Source organism: Tachypleus tridentatus, chromosome 8 (genome assembly GCF_004210375.1).
Source record: "Tachypleus tridentatus isolate NWPU-2018 chromosome 8, ASM421037v1, whole genome shotgun sequence".
Classification (NCBI taxonomy): domain Eukaryota; kingdom Metazoa; phylum Arthropoda; class Merostomata; order Xiphosura; family Limulidae; genus Tachypleus; species Tachypleus tridentatus.
In genome coordinates, this window is record NC_134832.1 from 129,777,766 (window position 1) to 129,790,732 (window position 12,967).

The 12,967-nt window shown below is 34.2% G+C and overlaps 1 protein-coding gene across 3 annotated transcripts in view; it reads left to right on the forward strand.

The window, feature by feature from the left end:
• Positions 1-12,967, forward strand: part of LOC143223484 (actin-binding protein WASF3-like) — a 50,372-nt gene that overhangs the window by 14,274 nt on the left and 23,131 nt on the right. For 2 of the 3 annotated variants that reach the window (XM_076451532.1, XM_076451530.1), the window contains 3 exons: positions 2,238-2,352; positions 4,304-4,330; positions 4,562-5,720. In XM_076451532.1, the coding sequence (XP_076307647.1) occupies positions 2,238-2,352; positions 4,304-4,330; positions 4,562-5,720 (1,301 nt within the window). The remainder of the gene's footprint in view (positions 1-2,237; positions 2,353-4,303; positions 4,331-4,561; positions 5,721-12,967) is intronic. The other variant, XM_076451533.1, reaches the window with a different exon arrangement.

Consider the following 12,967-nt stretch of genomic DNA (forward strand, 5'->3'; position numbering starts at 1 on the left):
CCTAACTCTGTCTCGGAAAAGTTGTGCTTCCCCTGGTCCCTGAGGCACAGTTTTTGGGACTTGTCTTGGACCATAAGCTGACCTTTATTCCACACTTCAAAGAGCTACATGTCAAGTGTACAAGGGAACTGAACATACTTTGTGTCCTCTCTTCGATATCTTGGGTAGCAGATCAATGTTTTATGTTAAATATTTATCATGCCCATATTTGATCAATACTGGAATATGGGTCTTTGGTCTATGGCTCTGCCAGGACCTTGGCCTTGAAGATTTTGGACCCTGTTCACCATCAGAATTTTTGGTTCTGCACAGGGGCTTTCCACACTTCTCTAGTCCAGAGTTAGTACACTGAGTCTCATGAACCTCCTCTATACCTCTGCTGTTTGCAACTGTCTTTACTGAATGATGTAGATCTTTGATCCTTACCACAGCATCCCACCTGGAGTTGTGTTTTCTTCCCTCAGAAGGACATGCTTTTTGAGAATAATGGTCTGCCATTGTTCCTTTTGGCATTTGTATCCAGGTGCAGTTGGCTGAATTGGATCTGTTCTTGGATGAAGTTGTCGTCTCCACTGGTCAGCCCATCCCACCATAGCTTATTACCATTGCTATATGTGACCTTTCTTTTGGTCATCTGAAGAAGGCAGAAACTCCTGATTGGAAGCACCATCTTCTATTTGGTGTACATCTTTCGAATGATATACTTCCATTCCCGTTTATACGAATGGTTTTAAATCAAGTAACACTGTAGACTCTGCCATGGTTTGTTGTGTTTTGGTAGTTGTACACAGAATCCCCTCTACAGTTTCTGTGTTTGCTGCTGAACTGTACGTCATTTATCTTGCCCCAGATCACATAGAAGCTATACAATACATGAACTGTACTATTTATACTGATTTACTTAGCATTTTACTTGCCCTGGAACCCTTCATGCTAGTTCTTATCCTGTTCTTGGCAGTTGACTTGGAATGAGCAACATGATAAGTTTTTCTAGATCAAACCTTCTGTTGCTCTTTGGCTGTCTTGCTTTTATAAGGATCAGAAGGAGGACGTTGTTCTGGCTAGACTATGCAATGGTCAGAGTTTTTTCAACTCATCACTTTCATTTATCTGGTATTTATGCACTAATGTGTGGGCTATGTGATACCCAGGTCACAGTAGCCCATATTTTACTGTCATGTTGTTGTTACGATCAAAAGTGACAACACCATTGTAAACATATTTTTACCATGGGTTCATCCATCACTTTGGACAGTGTTGTTGGCTATGGTGCACTGTCCACCTCAGTTGGTTTTTAAAATTTTTGAGGGCCATTGGTCTTTTTTATCTCTCTTCAAGATTTTAATTTTAGAATGGGACTATATTTTGTTTTAGCATGATTCCTTTTCACATATTGTAGTGATTTTACTTTGTTACCTTTCTGCTGGTTGTGTGATGCAGATAGCCCAGTTACTTTATGCCAGTAACTGCTAAGCAACCAACCAAGTTTCATATATTTTAAATCTTCCTTTTGTGAGAGGGGGAAAAAAGGGGGGATATCGGGGACACCCTCTTTGGTCAGGAACGAATTAAGACTACTCAGACTGTGTGTTTCTTTAATCAACAGATAATTAACAAACAAAAGTGAGAAATTACTTATAAATTAACGTATATGTGATACGTAGTTCATCATGAGTCATCATTTTGTATAAACAAAGGAAGAATGGTACAGTATATTAAAATTTATGCATAGTCTATAGAATTTGCAAAAAAAAAAAGAATGTTATATTTTTATAATCTTAGATATTCATGATTAATAATAGTAGTAAGTTATTAACATTTATGCTTTTACCTAACACAGTTTTTATTGGTAAGGGCTTAGCAAAGCAAGTGGTTAGGGCACTTGGTTTGCAATCAGATTGCTCTTTCAGCTGTGGTGTGCTGTTATGTGATGGTCAATCCCACTATTCATCAGTAAAAAAGTAGCCCAAAAGTTGGATGTGGGTGGTGATGACTAGCTACCTTCCCTCTAATCTTTCACTGCTAAATTAGGAACAGCTAGTGTAGATAGTCCTCATGTAGCTTTTCTTGAAATTAAAACCAATCAACCAAATTTTATTGTAAATCAGAACATTTTATAAAGCTGTGTAGTTGAATACTTGTGTTAAAAATAGTTTATATTTATGAATCAATACAATTTTGGAAATTTGATAAATATATTCATTTTCTTTTCACTGTGAACTCACTTTTATTTAAAGGGAGGATGGAAAAGATGGTCTGAAGTTCTATACTGACCCAAATTATTTTTTTGACCTATGGCGACAAGAAATGTTGAAGGACACAGAAAGGATAATGCTTGATAAAGGCAAAAAAGTAAGTGTATTGTTCCACTTAGTTTTTAAGAAAGTTGTTTTGCCAATGGTTTAAAAATCATTGAAGTGTCCATATTTATGATCTCTCTTAGCTTAGTGCCTTTCATAATCTCCTACTTGTGGAACAAGCTTAGATTCAATAAGGAGTGTTATTTGTTAATTAACACATTGATGAAGGCATTTGTTATGTAATTATTCTTTTATCTTTTTTTTCACATTTGATTAAGCTAATGCAACACTGAATAAAGATTTTTTGGATAAAGTTTATAAGAGCTGGCTCTCTGTTTCATGATAGTTTATAAGTAAATTTCCAATATTTCTCACTAGCTGTTAAAAACTTTCTGCACCAAACCCTCATGACTGAGGTATTTCCTGATTTATAAATATCATCCCAAGCCTGAAAGCTAGTTCCTGTCAGTTTGTTATTTTCTACCCTCAAAAAACAGAGATGGATGATTTTTTCTGTTCTGGTAACTCCTTTAATTGAACTGGCCCCAAACATACTAAAGCTGTCTTTCCATTGAAATAAACCAGTAAAACTGACATATGTGCAGTAGAGTACCTCTATATCAACTGTCCAGGATGTTACAGCTAATAAATGGAAAGGACATTCCATCCATTTGTATTAACATGGATACAACACAGAAGGTAGCAGTTATAGGTTATAAGTTTAAACCTTTTCAGCATAGAGGTGAGTGCTATGAGTTACCTTTTATAGTAGAAGAAATTCTCGCACTCCATTGGCCTTGCCTTTAGCTAGGAAGTCTCCAGCCAGTAAGATGCAAATCGATTGTGGTCTGCCTGCATCATTTGGTATGTGAGGCTAGGCCAAAAGTATAAAAACAGATTGTAGACATGCAATAAAGATATGAAAGCTTCTGAAATTGTTCCGAGTTAGTGTGAAACCCTGGCAAGTGACAGAAAGAAGTGGCCCACTCTTATCCATTGCAGTATTAGGAAACGTGACAAGGAGTGATTGTCCCAGCTAGTGAAGAAGAGAGACAGAAGAGAACAGATTAACTGAAAACCACCCTTTGACATTATGTACATGTGCAACAACTGTTACAGTTCTGCATTGGATACTTGAGCCACATGAGAAGTTGTATCTCTGCAACATCAAGCAGCAGCTTTCACTGTCTCTCTGAGACAAATGGATGTCAACAACAATTATTCTTCATTATATAATTTAATAACTAAATGCTTGAGCCTGGAATACTTTTCTATCCATGTTTCTTTTTTTAAATTGGGAATAGAGTATTCCCTGTTATTGATTCTAACTTTCATATGATATGTTTAATATTTTTTGGTGACACGAGTTTAGCATATAATGAATTGAAAAATATAGAAAGCTTATAAAAGTTTCATTTCATTGTTTTTATCATTTATTATATAGACTTAATATTTCTTGCACGACTGATACGCTTGTTTTTACAGAAAGAAAACATCTGTATTTCAGGGATGGTTTAGAAATTAAAGAAATAACAAAATATATAATCAGTAATTTTAAGATTGATATGGTGTTGAAATACAGTGACTACAGGTAGTATTCAAATATAACTGTGTATCATAAAAAGTAAAACTGCTATTTAAAGAAATCCACTTAAAATTATGCTGTGCAACTTCTGATAGAGTTAAACATAATGTAAATACTCTGCTCTGTTCTTGTAAAACTTGATCTTTAAAAAAAAAGGTAAATGTGCTAGAAGTTAATTTATGGCTTGGTTTTAGATTTGACAAAACATGTTGAAAAATACCAAATTACTGAACTCTGAAACTATAAAAAATAAATCTCAGTCACTTCTGAATTGCATTTGAGGCTTAATATTTACATGAAGTTCACTTGCACTTAATTGTTATAAATTCAGAGAATAAATTTGTTGCTATATTTATTTGTTCAAAAACTGCTTTTGAAATTTAGTAACACTAACAATGTGTCTTGTTAATGCTCTTAGCAAGCACATGGAAAGGATGGGATTGAGGTAAGTAGAAATAGTACTTATGTTACTGTTGTACATCCATGAATGTAGGAAATTTCAAATTCAAACTACAAACCACTAATCTAAATATTTTAAGTTCATGTATCTTTTTAGATCTGTTTTCTTTTAAAAAATAGAAAGCAGTATATCCCGTTTTAATATGACATGATTTATATCCTGTCTAATACATGTACATGTATCGTAATATATTGCCTGGTTTACCACTTATTACAGCCACACAGACCACGCCCTGATGGAAAACGGCATAAGAAGGTTCGCCAACCTCACAACACCAGGGAGAAGTATCAACAAATGGCAACAGCTCATGAGTTTATAGATAAAACTGCAAACCATTCTCAGGTTGATTATGGTGATTTTATCATTAGCCAGACAAGCATATCACAAGATGGCTCAAACCACGAGTATCCAGTGCGACCCAGTAGCCTGGAAATACATCCCTATGTTTCAGGACAAGAACGGGGTATTGAAAGTCCTACCCATCTTTATCCTCCTCCACCACCAGCATATACTGAGCATCCTCAGTTACCACAACAGCAATATGCTCCTCCACCTCCTTATAGTGTTGCATATCCAGAATATGAACCCTCAACCAATAATACATCTGCAAGACATGCCAGCCGTATTGGTACCATAAGACCATCTCAGCCACCGCCAGCACCACCTGTGTGTGGCTCTCTAAGTTCAAGTGGTATTTCCACACCAATTGTTTCTGAAGCCAGTACACCATCTAGTGGTGCTGGTAGGCATAGAGGGTCTAGTCACTCCAGGGAAAATCTACCCCCTCCTCCACCACCACCACCAGAGGGTGTTCTAAACAATGGTGGGTCAGTGGAATGTGTGGTTCAGAATGTTTTACAAGACCAAGAAAGTGGAGCTCTTAATATTCAGACACCTGCATGTAACAACCTCCAGCCTTTGGGATCACCCCAAAGTGTACTCACTCACCATCCACAGTTAGTGAATAACATAAATTCTCAAACACTTAGTCATGAGTATGCACCCCTTCCTGAATGTCAGACAGGAATTAGAGAAAGTCTCGAACTTCCACCCCCTCCACCAACCCCAACACTTCACACGGGTGAGAATCAGACAACAGCATTGCCTTCTCCACCATTACCACCAGTTATGAATGGAGGAGAGAGTCTACCACCACCTCCCCCTCCTCTACCCACTGTCAATGATCTCTCCTTAATAAATGGAGAGGTTTTATCTATAGCAAACAGAGTGCCAGAAGTAGTATCATTGTCATCTGAGTCTACTAGCACAACATCTAGCAATGGTAAAGCTGGTGAAAGTCAACAAGTGAAAGCTAAACTAGCTCCAAAAGCACAGTCAGATGGTAGAAGTGATCTATTAGCTGCCATCAGAGAAGGTAGACATTTTTTTTTACCTATATGTTGAACTTGAAAAATATGTTGAACAGTTATAAAAATACTCAAATATTTAAAATGATTGTTTCATATAAATCACCACAAATTCTTTAGAATCTTTGTATTAACTGACTTAGCAGTAATTATTGTTGATATTGTGTACAGAAAGCTAGTTATCACAGAAAATTCAAATAGTTAATGAATACAACTATGTGACAAGCTGCTTGAAAAATCAAGGCTTGTATTTAAGACTGACTAAAATCTTGGAGTACAATCATTATATTTCGCTAAAATCTCAGTGCACTTGTCATTACAGATGTATAAGAAATTTAAACTAATGGTAAGAAGAGAGTATTGGAACAAACAGACATTTATTCAGTCCTCTGTGTTAGATGCAAGTACATCAACATTATTATCAATTATTTGCTCAGAAATTTCAGTAATCTAAACATAAAACTTCACATTTAGTCATTACCATAAATTCATGTTTAAGTAAGTGTTTTGAATAATATTTTATAGTAGTTCTTATTTTCAGGAAGTTTTAGGAAACATCAGTGTGTTAACATTCCCAAAGAAAGACTCAAACTTAGACTAAATGAATTAATTCTGTGATGCATATGTATCTGTAATATTAAAAACCACTCTTAAACCTTATTGAGACATTGCACAATTTTGATGCCTTCTAGTATTTTATTACTATATTGAATTGAAATACAGGTGTTGCCAGCAAAATAGAATAATAGTATACATGTACTGGAAACAACAACAGAAAATGGGATAGTAGACTCACAAGATTTTTTTCTGATTGGTTTAAACAAAAGTATGTATAACATACTTTGAGGATTTACAGTAATAGGTATATTGTAATATTTTTATGCTATTTACTACAATAGATTTTATCTTTAGACTGTAAACATTTGGATATATTCAACTTACACCATTTGAATTTTAAGTGAAGGTTTTTCAATTCATTTAAAAAGTACTCCAAAATGTTCATATACTAAGTAAATGATTTGGTCGTAGGTCTCCCATATATATTGTTCATAAAGTAGTAGTGGATCCTCAGATTAATAGTATAAAGATAGCAGTTACATTATGTTGTATCCTTTCTGCAAAATAAGTTTTAAGTTCTAGTAAAATTACAGAGAGAGAATAAACACAAATCTTTACAGGCTAGTCATAATGTTGCCTAAAACAATTCAGTAAGCTAAACTATTATAAATAAGTTGTTGAAATATTAATTTTTTAATTAATAAAACCTGGTTCCATACAAATGTATACAGTGCACTCTTTGTATCACTTAGTATAAAAGAAAACTGTGAATATAAAACAAACCATGCATAAGGTTACTTTCATTATGAGTTCAAACAACACCACTTTGAATCTCAAAGTTTAAATACAATCTACCATACAGATTTTGTGTTGTTGAACTGTATTTTAATCTTAACTTCACACTAGTTATATCACTCAAGAAATCTCACTTAAAATATTTGTGTATATATTTTTTCTTTATTCTGAAAACGTAATAATGAGGGTTATTTGCTCATTTGTTTTTTTTTAAATGATCTTTAGATTCCATGCAACTGTTGGAACTTCTTTCTCTGTAGCTAGTTTTGCTTATTCTGATGACTAACCCTGTATATTCAACTGCAATAAGCTTCTGTATGATGTACTTTGATACAACTTTTCCACTATATGGGGATATTGGTTTCAAAGATGTTGATAAAGCAGACAAGAGAAAAAATCCAGAATTTTATAATTCTGTTTTTGTTTTATAAACTGGAACATTGATATCTGTATTTTTAGAGTATTGTTTTCTGTTCAATTTTTGTTTACTAAATGCTTTGAATGTTTTTACTTTTTATGTTGAGTTTCTGTTTTCTTGTATTTCCTGAGATGGAAAGTTATAACTGTGCAAGTGCTTTTGATTTTTGAAATGTTTTAGTTACTAACTTTGTTTTTGTTTTACCTTAACTTTATTTTCTTAACGTGATTCCAGAAACAATTCTTCCTTAGGGTCTGTGAATATTTCTAAATTGAAGATCTAATTATTATACCTTTTTGCATAACATAGTTTAACCTAGTGTGGTGTTTGATTTTATAATCTCAATTATAATGAGGTTTCTTCATGAGAATTTCTCATATGAAATTTGTTTCTTTTTTCAACCTATGTTGGATAAACATTGTACAGCAGGGTTTTACTTTGTTAGGTCAGTGAATATAACCACCAAGATTACAACACATTCGTGGTGCTGACCATAAGTCCTTTCCCTTTTTGCACAGCATTGGCATCATGAAAATGCATTCCAGTGTCAGCCTCCATGTGATATGATGCTATCACTTGCTTGCTGTTGCATTTTGACACAGTTAATTGTCTGCAGGAAATAGATTTCTTTTCCAACTGGATAATCACAGGCAGTTGCATCTTCTGTTAACAGTGAAATGGCTTTTCTTTGTTGTTTGAGCCCTGCAGAAATGTGGCAAATGTTATGGGTATTTTTGTCTCAGGAGAAACTTTTATCATTATGCCTTTCCTTCTCTTCTCACTTGTGGCTTCTTTCAAGTTGTCTTCCTAGTATACATCCCATACCACATCTATTGGTTTACAGGCCTGTAACTGATGAATTGTCCAAGGTGTGATGTTTCTAGCACTATACTCATCAAATGTTCAAGCATCACCCCTGGGAAGCACATTTCAATAGTGGAACTATTAAATATTTTGATATCAAAATGCACTTGGGCTTCTAAATGAAAGGTATGTAAGAGATCTAATAATGTTCTTTTGTAGCTTGGCAGGCAAAGTTTTTCTGTTATGATTCTTAGGTGGTGGCCAAGGGTGATTTTCATGCAAGAAAAACTTGTCTAAATCTGCATAATAAACTTGATATGAACAGCTGACTGAAGAGACTGTAGGCAGTCTTAATGTGTTTCATCTTCTGCTTCATTTTGGATTTGGATATTATTTTGGGATGCTTGAAGATATGCATGTTATTCGTTTTGATTAGTTCATGGATTAATATAATACTTTCAACAATAAAGACCTTTAGACACTTTGTGGTAAGTGCTGCTTCCATCCTCAAAATGTGATTATCACATTCTTATCAACACAGTCATGAGTATTGAGGGTCATAAGTGCATGCATATTGTCGGCAAAAGGGTTGCCTATCCATCCAGTTAGGGTACAGAGTTTATTGACTTGTGTACTGAAGGTTTGCTGAGTTGAAAGCCTTTGTTCATGGTTTCTAAAATCAGTGGAGTCATCTGTTGATTACTGACTTTTAAACATTGCCAGTAGCCTTGCCTGTTCTGAACCTGACACCATCCATCTTTTCAATGCTGCTGGATTCTCTGTAAATTCTATTGCTTCACCAGAATCTTTTACCTTTGCATTATTCTGTTAATGTACTTGGTCCAGTTGCATATAACAAAAGCTTTTGTATCTTAAGAAAGACCCAGAAGAGCTGAAGCTCATTGGTAATGGCATCAGGAAGTTTTCATGTCTCAAACATGTATGATAGGAGTTGTATTGCACTCCTGTTAGGGGAGAGCTGCTTGCTACATGGTCATTTGCATGTGGATATGCAGAAGAAGATGAAAGGCTAGTGGTGAGCATTGAAAATTTGTGCCAATAGAGGGCAGTACTAATACCAAAAAGCTATTTTGTGAGAGGAATTATTTATCAAAAGTTCCTTTTCAGTGTAGGAAAATGCTAACTTTCAAAATGCTTTTGTAACTAACTTATGCTGAGTTCATACAGCTATGTTGACATTTTCTTGTTGCAGGTAAGAATGTGCACATTCAGGTGAACATAGAGAGTAAGTGAAAGTTTATGGTTCTTTGTCTAGTGTATGTTGGAGTATGTTGCTTGGAAATAAAGAATATCAAATGCTAGATTATAAGGCAGACTTGGAAATTGCAGCACTCTGATCTTTAACGTTGCTGCTGTAGAGAAGCATAGATACTAATGATTTTAAACTTTATTGATGCTGAACTCTCCTGGCACTTTGCAGGAAAAGAGCCAGAGAATTTAAAGAAGTCCTGAACAAAATATTTCTCACTGTTTTCACTACATGGTTCATTGAGATAACTCAGAATCATTTTATACCACTTTCAACTTTAAAGTTTGAAGAAGTCCCTTGTTAAATCTGAGAATATTCTTTCCACCAGAATGCTCCTGACAATTGGTGGGAAGGTGTGTAAGAAGTTGTTTCTTAAACCTTGATTTGTTGAATGTCTGTCTGAGACCAAGAACAGAAAGTTGCTATTTGTGTGATGCAATGATGCATGGATCTTGGAGAGTTTGAAAATGTAAAATCCTTCTTCAGTTTTGTTTTCAATATAAGAAACCAGCTTAGCAAACACACAAGATTTCTCAGTTCTCTTATGATTACAGAATAGCCCCTTCTCTGTATCTCTCTCCATACTTCTAATATGATACATGAAGGCTCTGAGATAGCATTAATTGCAGGAGATGTCTTGGTAAAAATCAAAGCTAAGTTACACTAACTAAGTCGTTATTTTCTCACTTGTCTAGTTCCAAAGTAGAGTGACTCTGCAATAGGCCTCAAATTTTATTTATTTATTTATTTTATTTTTTTTGCAAAAGATGTAATCTCTGATAAATATTTCTTGAGAATGTTGTTTAGAGTAATTCTCACTTTGTTCCCAACCATCACTTTTTTTCTTGTTTCCACACTGTTTCTGTCTTTTCCAACTTAAAGTGAACAAAATTGAGTAAACATAGTTTGTGTTATTTTGCATGACATTGCAGTCGTGTGTTTGAGTTGTCCAGTTTAGTACAAATGAACACAATAAGGAATCTTTAAGGTTATGAGAATCCCTCTAAATTCTGCCAAATTTCATTATAGGGACTAAATCCTTTGCCATCCAGTCTGTTTGCTGGGCAGTTTAGAATGACATCATTTTCCCAGTCCATTCTATGTGTCTTAGGATCTGCATTCATCAAACTGAAAATAGAGGAAAATGTTTATTTTTACAGTAGTGAAAATCAAAGTAGCAGCCTGATGGTTATTTTGGGTTTTATACAAATAAACAAGTTACAGAAAAGTATAGAAACTCAGTTATGTCTTTTTTTTTTTTGCTGGTACAAGGTCAGTTGATATAAACTGTTAGGTTGAAAATGTTAATTGCAACATGTAGTTTCATAGTTTATACTATGTGACTTTGACTTAGGCCATCCAGCACAAGCAACCCCTCCTGTATGTTTGCTAAAGAACTGAACAAATTGTGCAAAGTTTGATGTTTCACTCTAGTGTGTCACAATCGCATCAAAATTTGGCCATAAGCTACTGGACTACAAGTATTGTTTACCTTTGTAGCTTGTAAGAAGTATGTAGTATATTAAGTTATAGATAGACTGTAACCAGTATTTATGGCTGCACCCTCAAACAATCATGAGTTGTGTACAGTAGGACACATATACTGTCACGCATAGTCTTGACAATGAGTGTAGTAATAAGTTATATCTTCATTACTTGGATAGTTACAATAATCAATAGCTGTAATGATTAGAAATACTAATTTTGATAAGTTCATTGTTTTTGGGAGTTGTGACACTAATCAGTTAATTTGAACACAAAGTAATGAGAAATTATAATAGCATTATTTTCATTAGTTGAATAGCTGAAATAATAGAAAATAGTATTAATTTGAAGTATTATTTTTATCAGTTGATTACTTTCATGAAATTAATTGATTTAATCATAATTTCAGTTGTTTGATGTTTTAAGTAACAGTAATCAGTATAATCAATGTTCTTAATTAATCAAGTTATTTGTCCAGTTTTAGGTATGTTGTAAATTATGGAGTGAGCAGCTCACTGTTAGACAAAGTTTTTTAAGAAAAAAACAACAACAAACTTTACATCCATGTATCTTTAACTGTACATGTCAGGTGTGCAAGATGCTCCAGTTAGGTGTATTTTCCACATTTTTGCAAATCAAACATCTACAATGTGTTTTTGGTTTAGTATAGATTAGCAGAGATAGTGCTTGGTAATGGGTGCACCTCATTTCCTTCAGTTGGTCTCTTCTCTAATATTGTTGCTTCTATGCTGTACATGTATCTCACTGTCTTTTTCTCAGAAACTGCATTTTATTTATTTCCATATTTCAAAACATATGTTTAAAGAGTTGCTTTCTACCAGTGTCAATTTGGCTTATTTTTTAACTTTGGATTATTAAGTTCCTAACCTCTTGCTGAGTCCTGTACATGCTACATTGTATCAAGTGCTGGTATATCTGTACTGGCATTTATAAACGTGGTTATTTTGTTGCCTATTCTCTTACTAGGTGTAAGAATATTTCAATATAAAATTAACATATAGGAAGTATAATATATGTATTAAATTTATACTGTCTACTGGTTAATTACATTACCCTACCACCATTTCAGCCTCCTTGGTTTTTTTAATTGCATTATCTTTAGATTCAAGTTGTTTAGGTTGTAACATAGATAACTAAATCTTGGATCTGAGTAATAGGATGGTTTGTTTCTTTTTTTTCAGCTTTATCTCTTGAGCAGGTTCACTTCTTTTCCCACACCTCTTCTTTTTTTATTTGTATATTTACCTGTTACACACATTAAGAAAACTAGAAATTATGTGACAAATCATCTAGAAGTTGTCAATTTACTGTTTTAGCATTGTGTTAATGTCTGTCATAAATAAACAGTGCACGCATGATGCTTATTCCATATTATAGAACATAATACAGCATTGTTTTGTGTGTTATACCTGCCCTGATCTATGTGCTAAATGAATATATTTGAATTTTCCACATTTTAAGATCCTTTTGTCATATCTGCATGCCCTGTGCTTGTGGTGTTTTTTTACCATGTTGTGGATGCATTTCTTTAGGGTGATAAGAGATCCATATCTGTCCTGAAAACATAGGATATCCTGTTCATGGTCTGGTTGGCATGAACAACTGCTTTGTATTTGTTGGGCAATCTGTAATTCTCTCTCTCTCTCTCTTTTTTTTTTTTTTTAACACTATACATTGTTTGTGGGTTTTTTTTTCCCAGCAGGTATGTGGAGTAGATTGTCGTAAGCCATTTTGTTTCACCAGTGGAAATGGTGTCCTGTGTGTATTATGTTTGTGTAAATATATTGGATAAAGTATTTCTAGTTACCTGAGTTATGACGAAAGACACGATTCCTAATGTTGCTATTTGGAGCTCTTCCATGCAGTTCCTGACACGTCTGCTCATAGGATCATTGACTTCTTGA